The sequence below is a fragment of the Microtus oregoni genome, unplaced genomic scaffold, assembly GCF_018167655.1.
Source record: "Microtus oregoni isolate MIOR12 unplaced genomic scaffold, Mior012 000047F_ref0000412, whole genome shotgun sequence".
NCBI lineage: Eukaryota > Metazoa > Chordata > Mammalia > Rodentia > Cricetidae > Microtus > Microtus oregoni.
This window is the reverse complement of record NW_024543221.1, coordinates 12,620,712-12,644,206: the sequence shown is the minus strand read 5'-3', so window position 1 is coordinate 12,644,206 and position 23,495 is coordinate 12,620,712. Positions and strand designations below refer to the sequence as shown.

The following is a 23,495-nucleotide window of genomic DNA, read 5'->3' as shown; positions in this document are numbered from 1 at the left end:
GAAGGAGAAGGGCAGTAGGGACACTCAGCACGTAGACGATCAGGCCAGCAATGAGTCCACTCTGATGGGCAGATCACATCTACCAATCACCAGACACATGTTTTAACGTAAAAAGAGAGGTATGGAGTCTTCCCAACACCATGCTGGGCAGCCTGAGAGTGCAGGATTATTACTCCTAAAAACAAGTATCCCCTTAGAGGTGATAGCCAGGCTGAATAGAGCGGCTGGAATCAGGGATGGCAAAGGGCGCGAATGGGCATCAGCGGTGTCCCAGCCAGTCAAGTTGACATTTCCTCATTTAGGAACTGCAGTTATGGCTGCAGAGGTGATTGTCATGTGATGAGTTTATCTGTTTGAGAGTAACTTCAAAGGCAGCATCAAGGTTCTGAGAAGTTCTGAGGACCCCACCAGTCCATCATCCTAACTAATCCAAATAAATAGAATCTGGGGAGTGCTCCAAAGCCCAGACTTTAATGAATACTTATTAACTACCCAATGCAAAAGCAGGCGTCATTCTATCTTTATCATTGGAGGAGACAGGTAATGTCCCGTTGATCATTAAACTTACATTTTGCTGGAGGGAGAGGAGCATTAAACAATGTGAGGATTGCTAATACCTCAAGTCATGGGCTGAGGAGGCCTGGCTCTTCCGTGCAGAAACACAAAATAAGGGTGAACCAAAGTGAGGGAGCCAATGCGTGAGCCAGGTTGTATCCATGTGCCCGACTTGTGGAAAAGGAGGTCAAAGAATCCAGTAGCCCTGGACTGCACTGAGCAGGAGACAGAATGGTAGAAAATAAGACACAGGGCCTGCTGTGTGGCTGGGGTGGAGCTTGCCAACTGTGTGGGATTTCATAAGCTAGGAAGATAAATTTGGATTTGATTTTGAGTGTGTTGGATAACCACTGGAGATTTCCGAGCCAAGATAGGAAAGGGAAGCTATTTACCCTCCCACACACATTCCGTAGGTTCTGGAAACAGGTCCCAAGTACATCATGCAGAGAACGTGAAAACAGAGAAACTGGCAACGGCTGCTTCTTGTGGTTTGCGGCTGAAGGATGGAAGTAGCTAAGTCCAATCTGCTATCTCTCCAGTGAAGTTTGGCTAGGAGGTCTTGGGGCTGTCTGATAGAGGACTCTGACTTGGCAATTTATCATGGAGATGAAGCCTACCTCTCTGTTAGAGTGTGGTGCTCGGCAGGGATGGAGCACAGGGACTCTGCGCTGATGATGAAGAGTAGGCAACACTATGTTGTTTATCATGATAGAGATGGGCAAGTTCCAGAGCCAAGTGGTTGACTACAAGATGCAAGGCTCGGCTGTCTTTAAGGAACTTAACCCAGGATGGCAGCCTTGTGAGTTGAGCATGATTCAAAACCATTTGCGGCAGAGATATCCCACATCAGGGAATTTGGTTACGTGAAGATCCCCTTGGGGACTTTCCAAGGGAAGCATGCTTGTTCAAGAGAGCTCTGTTTGACACCCAGAGGTCCATGATGACCACTGGTGGCAGCCAGTGAGTAACATAGGAGGAAGCACATTGCATAAAGAGTAATTGGTAACAAAGATCAAAGAGGAGGAGAAATACAAGTTATGATCAGGCAATCAGGTGTAGGCCTGTGAAATATTAGAAGATTTGGGTAAACATGAGCTTAACATTTTGCTAGTTATGGAATGAATCTTATAATAGGTGGTCATGAAAATTAATTACCAAAATGAGACTCTTTAACTAGAAATAATTTGAAAGTCATAAGAAAATGATATCTGAAGTGGTAAAGGGGTCCACTGAAAGTTTCTCTTCTCTACATCTAACTGACTTTGGGCATTTTACAGTTCTATAAACTGACATAGTGGAAACAGGGTAAGGATGATGGCAGCAGACACGGGGAAGACCATGGATGGAAAACTGGCTCAGACGGAAGTCGTCTGACCTTGATGGTTAATGACCTTGGTGTTAAAAATAACCAAGTCAGGCCCACAATGTGGCTGAGCAGGTGAAATCTCCACCAACCTGGATTTGATTTCTGCAGCTCACACGCTAGAAAAGAGGGCTGGCTCTGGCAAGCTGTGCTTTGCCCTCAGCATGTGTGCTGTGGCAGGTGCATGCTCACCCTCCACTGCCCAGAACAAACTGATAACATAATTTAAAAGGGAGTTTAAGTGGAGGTACCCTACAATGGGGGAGGGTGTGCTTCTCCTGGACACATAGGTTAACAAAACCCCCTGTCAAATACAGGGTACCTATTTTCAAATTGTTTGCCATGGGGTCTCATAGGCCCCCTCTGCCATGATAGGCTATTGCCATTGCTCTTGGTTACTTTTAGAACTTGGTGATATGGACTTATTGCTGAAGACATCACATACTTGAGTCACAGGAAGTTGAGCTGGTACTGACCTGGAGTTTTATTCTTCCTGGACAGCTTTCATACTACTGGAAGGTTCTATGAATGCACATAGAGGCAATACTACGTAGATTTAGGAGGTTTTAAAAAAGAGACTGACAATGAAGTTTGGAGAAAAAAGTGATAGTGGAGGGAATAGGAAGGGTAGGGGAGTCACTGGAGGAGAGGAAACAGTGGGGCGGACCAGATTCAAAAACATTATGTGCATAATAACAACTCAATAAAAATTAAATAGATGAAAATGGTCACCTATATGAACTTTAATGTATGGGATGGTGGTGTGTTTACAGGAAAAGATGATCAGAATGGCGAGAATTAACTTTTGGTTCCAGGTTACAGAAGTGACAAGAGACTTCACAAGAGAAAATCATCAGGCAATGGGATGTATGGGCATAGTTCAGGGACACACCTGGGTCAGGGGCCATGGAGGCGTCGCAGCTGAAATGCTGAGAGAGTTCACATTCTCTGTGTAGGGAGCACACCTTTCTGTTGATGACACCCAGAGTTAATGAGTGTGCTTGCAAAGGAATCCAAGAAAAGGTTTCAGAGAGCTAGGAAGAGGGAGAATCTACAGGCCCTGGTGAATGAGGAGGAAGGGCTGGAGGTACCAAGGCCACCTTAGTGACTGCATTGCTTCTGTGCAGGCTATGCGATGTGGAGAAATCGGGGGCATTTGGGAAGGAGAAGAGGGCACCGACACATAGTGGTGACAGAGCTTCTGGAGTAGGTTTTGAAAGCCACTGAGGTCACAGGACACGGAGTTCTGCCACAGTATTGAGCCTACAGAAGATCTTCTGTGCGAAAAGCCTTCCCCATACTTTCTCAAGATTCCAAAAGAAATTCCAGGTCTAATGAAAAGTAATTTCCAACTGAACATATTAGCAAGCTAGGGAATTTAGAGCACTGGTTCTCAGCCTGTGGGATGTGACCCCTTTGGCAAGCCTCTATCTTCAAAAATATTTACATGATTCATAACAGTAGCAAAACTATTTAGGAAATAACAATGATTAATGTTGGGGTAGGGGTCACGACAACATGAGGAACTGTATTAAGGGGTCACAGCATTAGAAAGGGTGAGAACCACTGGCTTACGGGATATGTGATGGAAACACAATTTAATAGGTTGAATGTTACAGCCTGATAGTTTCCTTATTGAAATAAATGAAAACATCAGTGTAATACATATCACATATATGTTTATGAAATCATAAAGTACTACCTTCAGCACAGGCTCTAGTAACTGAAAAGATCAGAGAGAGAGAAAAAATATCTGATAGAGGAGAGACTCTGACATCTAATGATACAGTATTAAAACTTAGGAGCTCCTCAGTTTCTCCTCAAACATAGGTAAAGAAAGGAGAAATTTGTTACCTGGAGGCTCTGACCTCTAGTACCAGACTCAGCTCTGAGTTAAGTCATTTGAAAATACACCGGGCTTTATGCACAATACTCGTGGTTTAACTATCCTTTGGAAGATTCCAACCTATCATGCTTCCATCACAACGATTTCTGAAATGTTGCTTTATAAAAATATTATGGGCACCATTCAGTCTCTCCAGGCAAACTTGAAAGCAATTATTTTGTAAGCATTCCAAGGACTTTATACCTCAGACGCTGCATCAGTAATTCAGCCCCAAACCAATGCGGTCTCAATTAAAGGCCATAACAGACTCAATCAGGACTCTCTCTTGACTTTCCCTGGGGCTCCATGCCTGGAAACCATAGGCTTCGGAGCTCTGGCAGGACAGGATGAAACCTCTTCCATATGTTTCTCTCAGCTTTTGTTTTATGGAGACAGCAGACGCAAGCTTGCGAGCATTCCAGCACCCAGTGAGGCTGTCGGTTGGAGGGTTTGTCATATTTCAATCAAAGCAGGAGCCAGCCTGTCCTCTTTGCCCAGCATCATCACTACAGTCTCAAGGACCAGAATTAATGAATAAGCTATTGATTAAATTCCACTCTAGCAAATCCACCAAGGCAAATAAATGAACTACCCAGGGCACGTGTAGGCCATGGCCAGACATGTCTGGGGTATCGATCAGTAGTTAGTATTCTTTGGGGACACCGGAGCAGCTGATGGTAAGATGACAGGAAGGGAACATGCGAGATGGAAACAGTCTGTTTCTGAAGGGACATATCCTGAAACCACAATGGTCCTTATCTCTTTCTGCATGCGTGTGCACCTCTGGGTTACATGGAGCGTGGGGGATATGACAAGAGCTCGCGCTGCAGATGATGTAGTCAAAATCTGGGCCTAAGTTAAGGTCAAAGACAAGGATGAGCTGATGCACTCCAGGCACCAATCAAACAGGCTCATGTGATAGCTACATGTTTAGAGTATAACAAATTTTGCTGACATTGCATTTTATCAAAGAATAAACATAAAAAAAAACCCATTGAAAATGTATGCTTTATAAGAAGCCAAGTCATTGGCAATGTTCTGGAAGTAAAGTCAATCTACTGATATTTTTCTGGTTGAATTTCACATTTGATTTTTACATATCACTAACATAAAAGATATTTTAACCACCCAGAAACATAATTCACAAGCATTCACTGTCAGATGTTTAGTGAAGCCACACAGACAATGCCATGCACACAGGAGGCTCGCTGCTCTGGTGCTGGTACCCTTGCACTGATGGCTTCGGAGCCCGTGCCCACTCCTTGCAGCCCTGCCTTTGGGATCTGCTACTGTGCCATCATGGCTCATTTTAAGAAAAGAAAGATTTTACATGCCAACATTTGGTTGAGAATGGTGTCTATCAATTCTTTTTTTTTTTTGTTAGATCTCTGACTGAAAGGGGGAAAGAAGCAAAAATAAATCAGCCAAAGGCATTGCAATAAAGAAAAATCTGCTGCGTGTGTGTGTGTGAGCATCCTGTGCTGACCACCGTGGAGTAAGGCTGCTATAGCCATTCTCTCTCAAATAGCACAGTGGGAAAGCCTGCGCACAGCACTGGCTGGGGACTCTGGGACGGAACCATGGCAGGGGCACCATGAAATGCGTTAAGTCATGAAGAACGGTTGTCAGAGGGTGCCTCACCCATCTCAACTCCCTTCCACATTTAACCCGGGGGGAGCCCCAGGGTGGAACAGTGAAAGTGAAACCCGAGAGACTGGCAATCTTCTCCCATCGTTTTGGCCAGAGTGTGCAGAGGGGGAGATATAGAGTGTGTGGGGGCAAAGTCCCATTCTGCTTTGCTCCTGTCCTTTTCTTCTTGGCCCTGCACGAAGGATGGAGCTTGTCAGAGGGAAGTACCATGACTTCGGCCAAATGGGAATCAGAAAGACCCAGACAGCTCATTTTTCTCTTCTGAGGAACCAGAAAAAGGAGCCCTGCAGTCCAGAGAATAAATAAGGGAGCGGAGAATCCTTGCTGTTTTCTATATTTCCTTTTCCTCCTCATCACCTCCAAAGTAGCTTCAGCTGTGCTGTGAAGCATCTGGAAGACACAAGGCCCCAGAGAAAAATAACATTTTAGCCAAAGGTCCAGGATAGGGAATGCAAGAGACTAGAAAGCTGGAAAAGATGGAAGACACCTTAATTTCAGAAGCAAAGTCATACAAGCTCAGAATCAGCTCCAAGTGGCATGTCCCCATCTGTGCCACACACACAAGGAAACTCTTCAGCACGTGAGCCCTTCTCCTATAGTCCAGCCAAGTCGTGAGGAAGCCATGGAGGAGTGTGTGCATTCGACAGAGGTGAAGAAACCCTGCAAAACTTGAGGAAAACAAACTGGAGGCTAACTTACTGACAAAGAGACAGAAAATAATTCACCCTACTCCTAGCCAGCGGCCAAACACAGGTAGGAGAGATTCATCTTCTGAGGCTATGGACAAAGTTGCCCTACCACAGCCTAGTATTTAAAAATGATCCCAGGAAACAATCCCGTCATTCAAAGCGATGCGAATGAAATCTGGGGTGGTTATATAAACATCAGGCAATACAGACATAAGAATAAGGAAATTATGAGAACTGGTAAGGGATAGATTACACACTGAGTGTAGGGTCAGTTTATCATGTCCTTAAACGGCAATGTGCACATATGTACTTGGTAACAGCACATCAAATGCATAAGGCAAAAATGACGTACTTGTCCCCATCTCTCACCTCAAAAAATAGAGGTGGTAGCTTATTTTTAGAGCCAAATGTGTGGCCATGAGCTGAGAACACATAGATTACCCCACACTCCCTGTTCCCATGTGCCCAGAGTTCACTGACGTTCCAATCAGTTGACAGCCTTATAGAAAGGTCACTATACTGTGCAGCTTCTTTCCAGGAGTTTCCCTACATACACCTAAAGAAGCAATAGATTCATCCACAGATTACATGTAGAGACATCAGCTCTTCTCTGCCAATAATTGGCAGAGCAACTCAGCGGGTCAATAAGTTTATAGATAATCCACACATCTCCATGACTCAGCCTCCTCCACATGATGTTTATAAACACACTGACCAAAGCACACACTCATGCTCTTCAAGATGGACTCTGTTCTGTGCCCTGAAGCAAACCTTAGCTAATGCAAGAGAAGTGAAAATCACAAACCCATGTCCCTAGAACATATGAAAAATGAACTGAAAATCCCATACAAAGTATCTGAGAAAATTCTAAATATTTGTGAATTAAGTCAATTCCCTGTGAATAATCTATAGGCCAAGAAGGTTCAACAGTTAGTAAAAAGTATTTTGAACAAATGAGAATGCAACATTTCACGACATGTGCCACCTAAATCCGGGCTCAGAGGAAAACTCAAAGCCATGGGCTTTCGACTACATCTTACACCAGCAAAGTTAGCTACTCTCTGAGGAAACACGAAGGCAAGACGGAAGAGGAAAGCAGTAAAGAGCAGAATTATCTGGAGTAGCAAACAGAAAGTAATATTTAAGAAATCAGTGAGGATTCTTTCCCACTCTGCAGGCTGCCTCTGCACGCGGATGGCGGTGCTTTGCTGTACAGGTGGACTGGAGGCTCCATGAGCTCCCATTCATCGGTCGCTCTAGATGCCTGAGCTGTAGGGGTCCTGTTCACAACATCCTCTCCTGTGTCAGCAAATTTACATGGATTCCCTTCTTCCTACCTCTGTTAAAAATGAGAATATCAGGTCTTAGGCTGAGGGGCGTGGCACACTTGGAGTTGAGTTTCATGCAGGGTGAGAGATAAGGCTCAGCTCTTTCCCATTTGGCCAGCATCACCTCTTGAAGATGTCATCTTTTCTCTGGTCTGTATATTTGGCCTCTGTCAAAAATCAGTTGTCAATAGGTTCATGTGCTTAGCTGCAGTCCTCAAGGCTAGTTTTTCGATCCAGGTGCATGTTTTTAAGTCAGTTACCCTGTTTTTCTCCTTTATCATTACTACAGCTCTGTGGTCTAACTTGAAATCGGGATGGTGTTACCTGCAGCAGGTGGTTTTCATTTTGAATTGTTCAGGGATGTTTGGGCCAGCCTTGTTTTTTGTTTTTTGGTTTTTTTTTCGAAGAGAAATTTAACATTATCCTTTTCAATTTCTCTATGGAGAATTGTGTTGGGATTGATAGGAACTGTGTTGAATCTGTAAGATTGCTTTCTGTAGGGTGGCCATTTTCACAGCCTCACTCCTACAAAGAGTGTAGTGTATAGTGTAGCAGGAGACAGCGCTCAGCACAGAGACCACAAACTGTCAAACTGTAGAGAAGAGACCATGGAGCACTAAGTTCTACATGACATCTGTCACTCCTCCAGCCCCTGCCCAAGACTCAGGGACTGCTGTGGAAGAGGGGTTGGAGAGATGTAGGGCCCAGAGACAGCGGCTGACTGACTGCCTAAAGGAAACAGCATTCTCTAAACAGAGCAGGCTGCTTAGACAGAGGAGCCCACAGTGGCGGTGCCAGCATGCACGAGACCTGCTCAAGCTCCAATCAATAAATTCTTAGCGTGAAGAGGGAAGCATGAAGTCCGAGCTCAAGCTGATGAACCATTGGCAAAGAGAGCTACCAGGATGAGGAGAATCAGTTTTCTTAAGGGGTGTGGCCTCCAGTAGGCCAACCATGTCTTAGTAGAAAGCTACTCTACCGAATACATTGGCATGGAACAGCTTGGGCCCAAAGTTGGGTGGGTAGGAAAGCGAGTGAATCTGGGAAGTTTGAGGAGGGGGTTGACTATGATCAAAATACATTGTATGAAATTCTCAAAGAACTGGAAAAAAAAACCCAGAAAAACATCAATAAAATCAAGAGGCATTTTTTTTTTAAATCTACTAAATTAAAGACCTCTTAGATTCTACCATGGAAGGAAATCAATCAATAGGTACACTGGAAATGGCATTCTGCTCATAATGCTGTCAAGTGGTTTGAAAAGGACCAACTTTGCATATTCAAGATTAAAATCAAAAAGCTCAGCTGAAAGGAAACATCTAGAAAAACTCCAAATGATTAAGGAAATTGCATTCCAAGTTAAAGGTCTTTCTCCAAGGAAAATTACAGGTAAAAGTGGGTTTTATTGGTGAATTCGACCAACATTTAAGAAATACATAAAACATGTTTTATCCAATTTGTCTACAAAGTAAAGAAAGGAGTGGCTATCCTTATATAGCGACGGAATCAGCGTGATGGTCAAGGTCAAACATGGTAAAGGCTTTGCTAGAAGAAAAGGCAGAGTGGAAGCAGTTCTATGAGGATAGGTGGATGCACCTGCAGATTACAGCAAGCAGCTCCCAGCAACATGTAAAGAGGAGACCACATGGCAACCATGCAGGGCTTACCCAGAGAGAGTAGACTAGTTCATAGCTTTTAAATCAACACATAATTAATCATCCAAAAATATAAGATGTAGGAAACCATGTGACATATTTATAATAAATGTCAGAAAATGAGAACTAAAAGATAATTCTTCAACCCAATAAAAGGTTTTCTCTTTAAACTTCATAGGTGACAAACATCCTCACTAACGGTAAAGGGCTGAAAGTGCCCTTAAGTTTGTTCTGTAGATCCATGTAGAATTCAGCAATCTACAACAAAGTGCCCAAGACTCATAATAAATTTAGCAAGGTTGCTGAGCTGAGTTTTATTATATCAAAATCAATGGTCTTTCTACACGCCAATAACAAACAATTAAATTTTAATTTACTTAAAGGAACATTAATAATTGTACCCCTAAAAGGAAACAATTAGGTACAAATCTAATAAAATACTTTTACTACTGTGTATTGAGCTCTATCAAATGTTGATGAGATAAATGTATCAAGCACAAAAGCAATTTATTGTGCCTAATACATGAAAGATTAGATACTATTGAGACACAAATTCTGCTCCAAGTGACTCACAGAGTCAATGCAGTCCTAATTAAAACCACAGAGAATTTTGTAGATATTAATAAACTGTTTCCAAAATCTATATGGAAAAGTAAGGGAAAAGAAAAGCCAAAACAAGCTTTAGGAAGCTGAAACAGAAGACCAGGCTGTATGTTTTCACAGGGCACTATGCATCTGGAACAATCAGCAGTACACCGTGCTGGGGATCTGGCAGGCATATTGGTAAATTCAGCAGAAAATTCAAAAGTGCCCCCTAAAGTATGTTTATATACACTTTTCACGGCATCCTTACATTTTCAGTAGAAAAAAATAGTCACTGCAATAAATCGAGTTGGAACTACGAAATACTTATTATAAAACAACACGAAATAAAACTAACACGAACTTGTCCCACCCATCAGTTTAATTAGCATGGTCATAAATTCAAAATATAATCAGACAAATGTTCTAGAAGAAGAAGAATAGGAGGAATATAATACTTATTTTAGGAGATTTTTTTTCCTTCCCATCTCTAGTCAAGATCTCACATAGCCTAAGATGGTCTTGAATTCCTATGTAGTAGAGAAGCAACTCCTAAGCTTAGGTAAAGTGGAGTTCTTGTGTTTAATACCAAGTGTACAAGCCAAATCCACTGAAATGCAAGTCTTCTGTTCTGTATAAGACACAACCAAACTGACAAGAACAGATACTACACTTGATCTTAACCAAAAGTCCAAGAAGCAATGGCTGCTCTTCCAGAGGTCCTGAGTTCAATTCTCAGCAACCACATGGTGGTTCGCAACTATCTATAACAAGATCTGGTGCCTTCTCCTGGTGTGCAGGCATACCTGCAGGCAGAACACTATATACATAATAAATAAATCTTCTTTTTTTGAGTGATGAGAGAACTTATTTATTTATTTATTTATTTATTTATTTGATTTTCAATCAACAGAGTTTATTTTCCAGCAGATGATTTGTGGATAAATATGCTCACTTTTGAAAAGAGGAGTAAAAAGTACTCTGAAGTGTATTTTGTGGAAACCCTCTTTTGTGGAGTTCTTTTTTTTCCATTAAAAAATTTATACTTCCTCCCCTCCTCCCATTCCCCTCCTAGCTCTCAGCTTCCCATTCCCCCTTCTCCCTCCCCCTCCCTGCTTGAGAGAGGGCAGGGAACCCTGCCCTGTGGGAAGTCCAAGGCCCTCCACCCTACATCCAGGCCTAGAAAGCTGTGCATCCAAATAGACAAGGGTCCCCCAAAGCCAGTGCATGCAGTAAAAACAAGTCCCAGTGCCTTTATCAATGGCTTCTCAGTCATCCCCCATTGTCAGCCACCATCAGAGAGTCCGGTTTGATAGCATGCTCCTTCAGTCCCGGTCCAGCTGTATTTGGTGAGCTCCCATTAGAACAGGCATACTGCCTCAATGGGTGGACCAACCCCTTGTGGTCCTGACTACCTTGCTCATCTTCTCCCTTTTTCTGTTCTTCAACTGGACCTTGGGAGCTCAGTTCTTGTTCTGATGCGGGTCTCTGTCTAAAGGAACTTCTGGAGGCATTACCATCCCTGATTTCAAACTCTATTACAGAGCTACAGTAATGAAAACAGCTTGGTATTGGCATAAAAAACAGAGACGTCGACCAATGGAATCGAATTAAAGACCCGGATATTAACCCACAAACCTATGAACACCTCATTTTTGACAAAGGAAGTAAAAATATACAATAGAAGAAAGAGAACATCTTCAACAAATGATGCTGGCATAACTGGATGTCAACCTGTAGAAGAATGAAAATAGATCCATATCTATCACCATGCATAAAACTGAAGTCCAACTGGATTAAATACCTCAATATAAATCCGACCACACTGAACCTGATAGAAGAGGAAGTGGGAAGTAGTCTGCAACACATGGGCACAGGAGACCACCTCCTATGTATCACCCCAGTAGCACAGACAATAAGAGCAACATTGAATAAATGGGACCTCCTGAAACTGAGAAGCTTCTGTAAAGCAAAGGACACTGTCATTAAGACAGGAAGGCATCCTACTGAATGGGAAAAGATCTTCACCAACCCTACATCAGACAAAGGCCTGATCTCCAAAATATATAAAGAACTCAAGAAACTAGACATTAAAGTTCTAATTAACCCAATTAAAAATGGGTTACTGAACTGAACAGAGAATTCTCAACAGAAGAAGTTCAAATAGCCAAAGGACACTTAAGGTCATGTCCAACCTCCTTAGTGATCAGGGAAATGCAAATCAAAACAACTTTGAGATACCATCTTACACCTGTCAGAATGGCTAAAATCAAAAACACCAATGATAGCCTATAAATAAATCTGACATTAAGCTTTATTACTGCTAACACTGGGTTATTATTACTATTTTTGAGTGTTTTCCTTGTGCAGAGGCCATGCTAATAGTCTCTGTATCATTACAATTCTAATATATATGCTGCCAAAGCAAGCACTTATTCTAACTTTTAGTTTATTTGTTGATAAAGAGCCTTATTATGTTGCCCTTGCTCTCCTGAAATTTGCTTTGCAGACCAGGTTGGCCTTGAATTTATAGAGCCATGTCTCCAGCCCCAAATCTGAATTATTAAAGGCCTCACTTTCAACCTCTGGTAATTTCTGAGCAAGGAAAGGGTAAAGAAAGGGATTCTATTAAAACTCTGATAAAATTGTTAGCAGCTATCCAAATACTGTTTGCTCTATTTATCTGAGACCTATTTTTAGCTTTAGGGCAATCTGAGATAGAGAAATCAAATATTTTCAAAGAGATTCAGTTATAAAGTGGTCATTCTAGTTAAAATCAGAATTTTGCTTCACAAAAGAATGCACTAAAGGACACATTCAAATAAAGAGGCCCTCTCGCATTCAAATTCTTACATTCAGATATCTGTTAATAGATGACTAGGCAAGAGATATGGAATCAGGAAATCAGGTTTTAATGCTTCTGGTATGCAGGTAGATTACCCGAGAAATATAAGAAATTTGATATGCATCCATACTTACAGCAGCCTTTAAGTGAGATTGTCATGGCTAAACTGATTTCTTTGATATTTGCTTCCATTTCTTATGATCAAAGTTGTTTAGATTGACTGATAAAAAGCTGGGTACCTTGAAGTAATATCATAGATTATAGGTATTGAAATGTCACTTGGAGTATCTTCCGCAGTGCTGACTTGGGTTCCATTGCTTTTCGTGCAGGCATCTTTTGTACAGACTTCCACCTGCAAAGATTAGTTTGGAAAGGAATAAATATAATCATCTTCAAAACAGACCGGCAACAGACTGAATCCACCTTCCCCTTCTTCATATGAATCTCTTCAAGTCTGCTATAGCCTCAAGGGGCTTAGGAAATATTCTTCTTTTTGATTTGAATTGAATCCAGTGGGATGAACTCAGAACAGAATACAGAATTGGGCTCAGGACTCAGGACAATTGATTTAGTGATTAACATGGCGATGTTTGGTCTCCAGTTCTGACCATTCACAAAGAGAAGGGCTTATTAATCTATTCAGAGTAGTCAAAGGATGGAGGTGCTTAGGTGGTGATTCACAAGCCTAATAGGTTATCCTTGCATAGCGCTCTCCAGATCTATAACCATGTGCTGTAATGATGATATCTCCTGGAAGTCTTGACACTTTGCAACAAATCGCCCAAATGCTAATGTCTAATGGGAGAAAAATGAAGCCCAGGAAAGCCTCCCAATAGGGCCGAGCTATTTTATATCCATTTGTTCCAGCAGCAATAGTATTGTCCCCTTAATCAAGCAGGCGATCATCACTCCTCCCTTTAATTCTGCCACCTAGTTAGAATAAAAACTGAGAGGGTGGAAGAATTTAGGATTGGAAATGGGACCCATCAAACACCAGTAACCCAAAGGAGTGTATCCGCTGGCTGGGAGGAGAGCAGCGGATACACAGGAGATATCTGGTGGACCAGCCACCACACATAGCATTTAAGGGTAAACTCGGCTGTATTTCTTTTTATAAAAGATTTATTTTAAAAATGTGTGTGTGTCATCAGAAGTGTTTCATGTGCTTGCTGGTGCCCGTGGATGTGAGGAGGGGTGTCAGATCCCCGGAATTGGAGTTCTGTGTGGGTGTGAGCCACCTGATGTGAGAACTGGGAATGAGATCTCAGTCCTCTGAAAGAGCAGCAAGTGTTCTTAACCACAGAGCCCTCTCTCCGGCCCCTAAACTATACCCTTTCTTGTGCTAATTGACATTCAATGTCTTAGACACCAAGGTAAGAGAATGTATTCTGGTGCTGCGGTTTTAAGCCAAACCATCCTCCAAGTCTTTGCATCAGAACTTGGAGCCAGATAGATGAGATCCACACTGCAGTTTGGAGACATCATCTTGTTCCAGAACTGTTGGGTCTAAACAGGAACTGAACAGGTTTTCTACAGTGTACCATCATGTTATTGAAAATTGCAATGGTGCCTTTTGTGATAACATCTTATAGACTTAAACGTTATTAAGATCCTCCACTATGATTAAGTACAAACAAGAAATATCTTTAAGATAGATTATCTTAAAAATACGATGTGATAGAAATTATAATATAAATTTTACGCAAATTGGAAGGTGCCACGCTTTGGTACACATTGGGATTAACCTGAGTAACCCAACCAAATTCATTATGTCTTCATTATACACAATATATTCCTGATGGACTCTTGACCAAAGAACTTTTCACTGCCTTCTGGATGTCACAATCATAGTTCAGGTTTGTAGGGTGAGTGATGCATTTTGACAGGTGATTACGTGTCATGTGTTACAGCACACAATAAACAGTCGGTGGAGGGAATGGTGCTGCCTCCTAGCTTCTTCTTGTTTGGAGCTTGAGTTCATCCCTTATAGCTAACAATAAAGTAGAATATTGTGGATTTAGCCCCTACTCTGCTTAACAACACCAGAACTCACTGCTCCTCAGTTTGGGCACCTGTTACCCAGGTTCTCTCTATTCCCAACTGCCATTATGTCTGACCTCTAGTAAAATCCATTCTGTGTTCACATTCATTATTCTTTAGCTTGAACACGTGAGGAGTCCTCAGACCTACATTTTAGCAAGTCTGAAAAGAAGGAGGCAGAGAAACCAGGAGACCCGGAAGGTAGTCAGATGGTCTAATATTTGTTTGGGACTTTCCTGCATCCTACTGCTTTCTCAGCTAAATATTCCATTTAAATGGAAGGACAAAGCTACTTGGGTCTATTTGTGTTTCTCCAAAATACTTTGTTGAAGTTGGGAAAGCACAGCACTGTGTTTCGTTCTTTCTGATTTACATTCCCAGGCTCTACCCCGAGTCTCTCTCTACTATAACATGTGAATGAAATCTACATATTGGGGTTTAACATGTTTACCTGAAAAGAACTTAAAAATCAAGTCTTAAAATTAAAGTTATGATTCCCTTCTAAATGGTAACATAAAAGAATTTATCCAGTGAGATACCTGGGTATTTGATCAGCTTTAAAGTCAATTGTTGTTTTGTGGAAGAGGTTAACCTAGAGAAGTTTCATTCAAATATTAGGTACATCTGTTTAATGTTGACTTAAATGACGTTTGACTTCATAAAAAAGGCACTAAAATTTAACTTTCAAATTTCCAGCCACGCATAAATATGCCAACTGTGATAATACTAGACTAAAAAACAAAAATCCACAGTGTAGACAGTAAGGAAAAACACTCAAATTTTGGGTTCAGTTTTGACATTCTGTCTTTGTTTCAAAGACATAAGTCTGGTTGAAATGTGTTTTCTTCTGGCTACAACAGAACCAATCCATCAGGGCGAGCGAGGGTTTCCACATTACGAAAAGGGCATGCAATAGGCAAAGACAATGTGATAGCTTTGTCTTGTTCTACAGGCCAAGACTGAGCTGCACATGCGTGTGCAGCCTCAGCGTTCTCATCGCCAGCCTGCACTCTGCAAGTCAGCTTTGCTGCTACATATGTATATAGGAATGCATGAATTCACTTATTTTTTGGTGTGTGTGTGTGTGTGTGTGTGTGTGTGTATGAAGGCCAGAAGAGGGTATTAAGATCTTCATGTTCTGGCTTTGTGGGAGCCTAGCCAGTTTGGATGTTCACTTTCCTAAACATGGACGGAGGGGGGAGGACCTTGGACTTTCCACAGGGCAGGGAACCCTGACTGCTCTTTGGACTGGAGAGGGAGGGGGAGAGGAGTGGGGGGAGGGGGAGAAGGGTGGGAGGAGGGGGAGGGAAATGGGAGGCTGGGAGGAGGGGGAAACTTTTTTTTTCCTTTTCTCAATAAAAAAAATAAAATAAAAAAAAATACTTGGAAGTATTCCACTTTAAAAAAAAAGATCTCTTAGAGTTGGCATTTAAGACATTTTTTAAGAAACATGGATGGATCTGCGGGTGTTAAAACCCAACAGGGGTCCTCAGGAGAGCACAACAAGCAGTCTTAACCACTGAGCTACCTTGCCAGCTCCAGCCTTTCAGATTTTAAATGCAAATGATCAGGCTTCACTCTAGAACTCAGTCTTATCCTCCAACAAGGGCCCAAAGAAGACCTCACGCCAAAGCCTCCATTGCTGCCCTGAGCTCTTCTGCTCACAAAAGCTGTAACAGGGCTGACCTGAGGCCTGACTTCTCTATGTGGTCCACTTATCAGCGTGGGCTCTTCTACGGCTTGAGAGTGCAAACGTCAGCCCACGCGTGCCATGCTAATACGCTCACATAGGTTGCTGGAACTGAAAACACAACCCACGGAGCTTTCTTTCTGTGTCTATTGTTTCCTTTTTCCCCTCTGTCTATTGTTGCTTATGAAGCCAAGTCCATGGGTCACAGTAGGGATGGCCAGAGTATTGTAGCCAAATAAACATGCTTCACTCTCAAACATGGGAAACGACATGTAACATGGGCAGACATAGCACTCCTGGCAAAACGTTTCTGGGGTCGAATAAAATTCCTGCATTTAATGCCTTTTGGAAATTATTCATGAAATGCTCATGAATTTTAGAAGTTGCATAGATTATTTAAAAATTTACTAAATTGCAGTCTTCTCTATAAATGCTGAGTTTCTGAAATCTTTTCTTCACTCATTTATTCCCTTGGCCTTGTTATCTCGTGTGTCTGACATTCACACAAGATTTTTCAGCTCCTGCAGGACATTAGATTTTATATACTCCTGGGCTCTGCTATTCCTCCTATTTCAGAGTCAGTAGACCTTGGTGAAGTCCAAAGGCTTGGCCTCAGATAAACAGTGAACTCTCTGAATTTTGTGATAAATTTGCCATGTCAGTGTATAAGTAAATATTCTTCTAGGGAAGGAGGCATGGACTTAGAAGGTTCCAGACTCCCAAGTACAAACGATTTGATTGCAGCCCTGCCACAGAGGTGAGGCTGAGGAGCGATTGCTGCGTGCTGAACAGACTCATTCCTTCCGTCCTCAGCTAAAATCCTGTGGAGTGTTTATAAAACTTTTTATGTTTTCCTGTTGCATTCAGAATCAGAAATGCTAGTGGGGGACAGAATATTTTACATTAACCATGCCTTGCCTTTACAAAAGGGACAGCTGACACCCAGTGAGCTATGCTACCTCCCCGAGTAAGTGGCAGAAAAAAACAAAGCAAGCAAACAAAACCAAGAGACAAATCTCTTCATCTACAAGTTAATTCTGATTTTGATACCAATAAAAGGTCAAGAAAGAAGATAAACTGGGAAGACTGGATTTTGGTGACCATTTGACCAACTTCACTTCGTTGGTGGGCATTTTATCCTCTCTCTCACCAGCACCGAGAACCATTCTCCAGGGATTCGAGTCTGCAAAGCCCTTGCAGCTGACGGTTTTCATTCTGGTCAATTTCCCTCTTCTCCCTTCCCTTTCCCATCAAATAAACAGTAATCTGTAACCAGGACAGAGAGCCTGCACACAGAGACATCGCTTAGCATGTTTTATTTAACATATCCATGAGCTTAACCATCCAAAAAAGAAAGAAACAAAACAACATTCTGACCTGAATGTCACAGATAGTGACGGGAGACAGGCCTTTCCGAATAAACAGCCCCGGCACATCCGCTCCAGGCTCGGAGAGCTTATTATTTACATAGACGGAAGACTCGGAGACACTGCCATTTGGGTTTGAAGAGGATGTCCAGATGACACGTACAGCTGTCCTGTTGATGATGACAACCTCTGGAGGAAGCATGCCCCGAGGCTCTAGAATTAAAGCAGGAGCCTGAATAAGCCCCAGCTGTCTCTGCAAAAGCTCCTGTTAAACTACATGCAGATTGGTACGGAGGCTCAGCAAAGAGATCCTTGCACATCTACTTTCCTATGATGAAGTTAGCACAGTCTGAAGTCCTCTGCAAATTGGCTTATTACGCTCCCAGTTAGAAACCGTAAGCATTGGTGGCAAAATGCTTCATACCACCAGCATAGCACTAATCTCCGATGCTATGTGGCCAGTGGGATATAAATGATAAATTGCTCACCCGTCTGTACCTCGAAACATAGATCTGTTATTTGCTGTTTTTTTCAACCTTTCACTTTAAGTCTTTAGGGGTAGGGGGAATTTCCTCCTTAAGCCAAATAAAATAAAATACAATTCAAATACACTAAGGCTACTGGGATGTGAAAAATCATTTGCTGTTACTAGCTTCTAACTCAAGCAATATGAAGCAATAGTGCAATATTGTCATTATGTAAATGATTTTGAGTGTTGATTACCATAGGTAATGATGAAATCTAACATTAGAAAAAATCTCACTTAGCATTAAATTACACAATTATTCAAGCATGTCAGAAATAACTATGCAAAGGCCTATTTTTATCATAAAAACTCATCGTAACTATTTGAAAAATCGTCCTTGTGGTTCATCCTATTTTATAAACAAAAGGTGCCGACCTTTGGCGTTACAAAGGGAAATGGGTTCCCTACTTAAAGAGTTCTGCTAATGGCCTGGAACACTTGCTTGGGAGGTAACGATATTATAATGTTTATAATGAGACCATAGAAAGCCAGAAAGATTAGAAAGACCATCCCAGGCTCATTTCCGACTCACAAGTTGATTCTCCAGCTTCCTCTCCTTTGCTAACTGGCTTAGAAACCCAGACATAGGCAATTCTTCTCTGAGGCTGAACTTGCACCTAGTGTTTTCTGGTGACTTGGGGTGGGCTCTTCCTGAGCTGGGATGTCATTTTGAAAAGCACACTGCTATTGAGGGCTAATCTTAGAGAAGAAAATCTCTCTAAATATCACCTTTTGCTGATGTGAACTGGCTCCCAATTAAACCTGCGCTGAAAGGAACAAGAGGAACAGGTCTGGTGGTCCAGTTACTACAGTTATTACAGCTCCACACTGCTGTTTCCAGGGGACAGGTTTATTTGTCTGTCAGTTGACACCAAGCAGGTAAGCATTTTGGTTTTTACCCACTTCCTTTAAGCTGGACAGATGATTGATCTCAGTTCCAGAACGGATCAATCAATGCCATTGGCATCACCAAGCTGAGAACCTCTTGGCATCTTTACTCACCCTCATTGCATGTGGCCCTGTGTACCACTGTGCTGTTGGTTCCACGGACTTCATTGAAGACCGAGAGGAAAATCTGACACTCCGTATTTGGAGCTAAGATGCCAATGACATGAGAATCAACATCTGGGAAGATTTTCAGGGATTTGTTCAAGGCCCCAGAATTCCAAAGCAGTATGTAATATTCCACATCACCTTGGAGATCTTGAAAAGCTGTTAATGAAAAATAAAACATTGTAAACATGGCAGGTGGGAAACAGAATAAATTCTCTTGCTAAATATTTCTAGAATAAAATAGAAGCAAGTGGATGGTAATTCAGCTTTATAAAAGGTTCTAGAATCTTCTTTTTGGTGAAACTGGTAGAGTTAGATTTTATTTTTAAAAAAATTTTATCTTTCGCTTCATTCCATAATCAAGAAGTCATGTTGAGAATATTTTAAACACTTTCTTTAAATATATACATGTATACGCACATATATGTTATTTATAATTATTCAAATAACCTTCCCAATATCAATATGACTATTTTCAAAGAAGGTGCGATGGAAAGTAACGCAGCATGGAGGACATTCATGACTTTTTTCAAGTACTCTTTTATGTTAACGTCTTGGGTTCATGCGTAAATAGCAAGTGTTAATTTTTATTATATTCCCCTAACCATGGTACTACTTTTGCTTGGTCTCCAGCAATATTTTAAAAGGTGGGTATGCCAGTGTGGTTGGAAGACTTTATTCCAGGAGGCTTGTTAATTAAGTTGGGAAACCCTGAAGATTGTGGTGATTTTTTTTCTCTAATGTCACCAACTGTGCTCATATGAAACTGGTCTAATCCAGTAAAACTGGGTGGATTGTCTGTGAGAAAGCTGCTTTTCTCACTGAGATATTCTTCACTGGCTTACGGGAATATCACTCACTAATTTGTGGCCCTTCCACAGCATGGAGGGCATTTTAGATGCCAAGTTTGCGTTACTTGATACCCAACTAATTTAAATTTCATTCAAAAGTTAAACCTTTACGACATTAAGTCCTTCCCAACTCTTATATGACAGTCTTCCTAGGAAGACACAACACATCCAATCTACTTGCCTAGAAAGGAAGCCCATGTAGACCAAACAATAAAGTACCAACTGTACCAAAGCCTGATTTGCTGAAGCAGTACTCTCTTCCTCTGGGCCACTAACAGGAGTCTGGGTGAGGGGTCACTGGTAAGGAGCAGAGGTAACCCAAAAGCAGTTGCATCTCTGGAACTCTTCCCTGTGATGGCTGAGGGACCCCAAATCTGGCAACCATGGGGGCTGTTCTCCCAGGCTCCAGGCAACTCCACTGTCTGGATATGTCTTTCCTTTCCCAGTTTGGCTGGCCCAGCATCTCCACACCCAGCAACTGCTTTCTTCTTCTGTATTATTGGAAGGGACCCTCCAGAATCTTCTAGTCACTCAGAACATGTGACCTTCTATTTCCTCCTGAGGCTGATGGGTTCCCCATTATTCCTAGAGGAAGGTTTCAGTTTGGAGGCAATGTTCAATTAGGTAGAACATTCCATCTAACACAAAGTTAAACAGATTTTAGTTGTTATAGATGCTTATTAGGAGCACACAAAGTTTTAAAGATTACATGTGTTGAAACTGACATTGTACATTCAAGGATAGCATGGATATTATGTCAAAGTCTGAAGAAAACCCCTTTACCTGTCCATTCCAAGCCTGGTTCCATTTGCCAGCCCACTTAATAGAATTACAAGCTACCCAGGGAATGAGGACAAAGGTTGTGGTTAGTCCTGCTACTGAAACCCTCTGTGAATGCTACTCTGGTCTTGTGACTAGACTAGAAACAGGTGGTGTAACTGGACAGTAAGGGTCACCTTTCTACCTCTGTCTTTTTCCAAGAGGGCAGCTATTGTAGTGTAGAATCCTAACAGTAGGATATGCTCCTTACTGGCCTTGCTGCTGAGATGGAACACCCGATGGAAATGGCCTGAGAGGATTTATTTTGATTTAGGCTCAGAGGATACAGTCCCTCACGGTGGAGAAGGCAGGAATACGCAGTGGAGCCTCTTCATTTGCTGTTTCATCAGGAAGCAGGCAATGGGGTGGGGTTGAAGACCGGACTGTAACCTCTAAAGCAGCTCTGCATGAGCCACTTATCCCAACTAGGCACTGTGACCCCAAAGTTCCAAAACCTCCAAAACTACACTGGAGGAAGATAAGCTCTACAAGGCTGAGAGATGAGCAAACATGGAGTCTGCCAGAAGGCCTAGGCATAGGCACTGTCAGAGGTCCTGATAGAGCCTAGTCAGTAAGGGGCTACCATGCAATGTCAATGGGTCAGAGTAAAGTCTGGGTGCTGGGAGGAGGAAAAGCAAGGATCTCCCCACTTTTGAATAAGCGAGTCTGCTGTTTGCCTTTTACCCCGCTCCCAATGTCTATGCTGTGATGCTGCACCTTCTCAACCCCTCTCCTGAGGAAGCCATTAGGGCCCAGCAACACTACACCACGAACTGGTAACCAAGTGCTCAAACATAGGAGCTGGTGGGGAAAGTCCACACCCAAAGCATGGTGGCGGGAGTAGGGGTGGGGGCGGCGGGGTGTCAGACAAGCTCCAGAAGGCCCAGCTGAAGTATCAGATGTTTTCGGAGAATAGATTAGTGTCAGCCTGTTTTGAGGGAAAATATTTGATCTAAGAATTTTATATACATCTAAATGATCATCTGTGTGCAAAAAAGGCAAAGATATTTCTGTACTGACAAAAGTTAAAAGAATTTGTAAACATGAAAGTAATATTATCCTATATAGGCAAAAATTAACATACAGTTACATTAAAAAAAAAGATCCAGTGAGATACCTCAGAGGGGAAGGATCAGCTACATAAATGTGACCCCCTGAGTTCAATCCCTGGAGCCACGGTGGAATGAGAGAATCGGTTCCCTCAAGTTGCTTCCCCTAGACCCTATTGGAGAACTCAGGCATGCGCACAAAGCAAACAAACAAAAAACTATCATAACAATAATAGTAAAATAACAAATGATGTCCACAATGAAACCCTCTGCAATCATCAACCAGAGGACAGAGGGGTAAATCGAAACCCAGAATCTAGGATCAGGGAAATCTAAGGATTGATGATAAGTAGTGAAGTCACTTTGAGAAAATAGTTCTGTAAGTGTTCAATAACAATGAAAATTATGAACCAAACACTGAGAATTCCAATAAGTAAGGAAAGAGCACATTAATTGCTTATTATATGCAAAATAAAACATGGGAAAGGGTAAAAGATATTACTAACTATGAATGCCCACTAAATTAAAATAATAAAAATGAATCTTTAAAATGAATGTGGAGATCATTGTCTTTGGGTAAAATCTTTTGGTGGATAAATGTGACAGACACTCATATTTTTCTTTCCCCCCATGCATTAGGCATAGAGGAGAATGGAGAAAGAAGACAGTCTTGGTGCAGAAGTTTATGTTGTCTACCCACCTACCCACTGCAAAAGTCAGAAATCACGAGGCTTGTTTTTATTTTCCATGACAAACATATACAATGGAAACAGGCGAATTGTCAAGCAGCTTTTCAGAAGCTTTGAGCCAACCCTTCTTGGAATCAACCGTTATACTCACAGAGACTTATCTGAAAAACTTTCAGGTCATGAATGGAGACAACAGCAGGTTATATTGCCTGTGTCCCAATAAAAATAAAAACATCATCAGATGGCTTCTCTTTGTTAACTTGTGATTGTAAAAATTTACCAGGAATGTTGCGTTTGTACTAATCACAGAAGAGAAAAAAGCATGTCTTTTATTATAATCTGTGTGTGTGTGTGTGAGAGAGGGGGGGGGAGTACATGTGCAGGTTCGTGTGAGTGTACACTATGGTGCGTGCAAGTCAGAGGGCATGCATGGGGGTCAGTGGACAGCCTCGGGTGTTGGTGACCACCTTCTACCTTGAGACATTGCTTTTGCTCACCACTGTTTACCAGATGGACTGTGCTGGGGGCTTCAGGGGAGTCTCCTACCCTGCCTCTCATGTAGTTATGCTGGGACTATCCTCCAAGCCAGCTCCCAGCCCAGAATGAATGAAATGTGTGTGTGTGTGTGTGTGTGTGTGTGTGTATACATACTTATTTCATACATTTTAAAAGATGATGTTCATTAAGCAAGGTGTCAAAATTTATTCTTAAAATTTTTTAACGCCACGATGTGCTAAACAACAGCTTTGTACCGTCCAACTTATTAGGTTATGCACCAATTTTTCTTCTATCAAGCAAGAGAAAACATCCAAATGAAAGTTGAGCAAACAGGCAGCTCTTTCGCAGAGGAGTGACTAGT

General features: G+C 42.0%; 1 protein-coding gene, 1 non-coding gene and 1 pseudogene across 2 annotated transcripts in view; all 3 read right to left on the bottom strand.

Moving 5' to 3' along the window:
* Ush2a (usherin) overlaps positions 1-23,495 on the bottom strand; it is a 669,744-nt gene that overhangs the window by 178,323 nt on the left and 467,926 nt on the right. The window contains 3 exon segments of the mRNA XM_041635252.1: positions 12,792-12,904; positions 17,660-17,862; positions 19,178-19,387. Coding sequence (XP_041491186.1) covers positions 12,792-12,904; positions 17,660-17,862; positions 19,178-19,387 — 526 coding nt within the window.
* Positions 10,204-10,410, bottom strand: LOC121435962 (annotated as a pseudogene).
* LOC121435951 lies at positions 12,032-12,139 on the bottom strand. Its single transcript, XR_005972631.1, has one exon. It is a non-coding gene; the product is annotated as a U6 spliceosomal RNA (small nuclear RNA).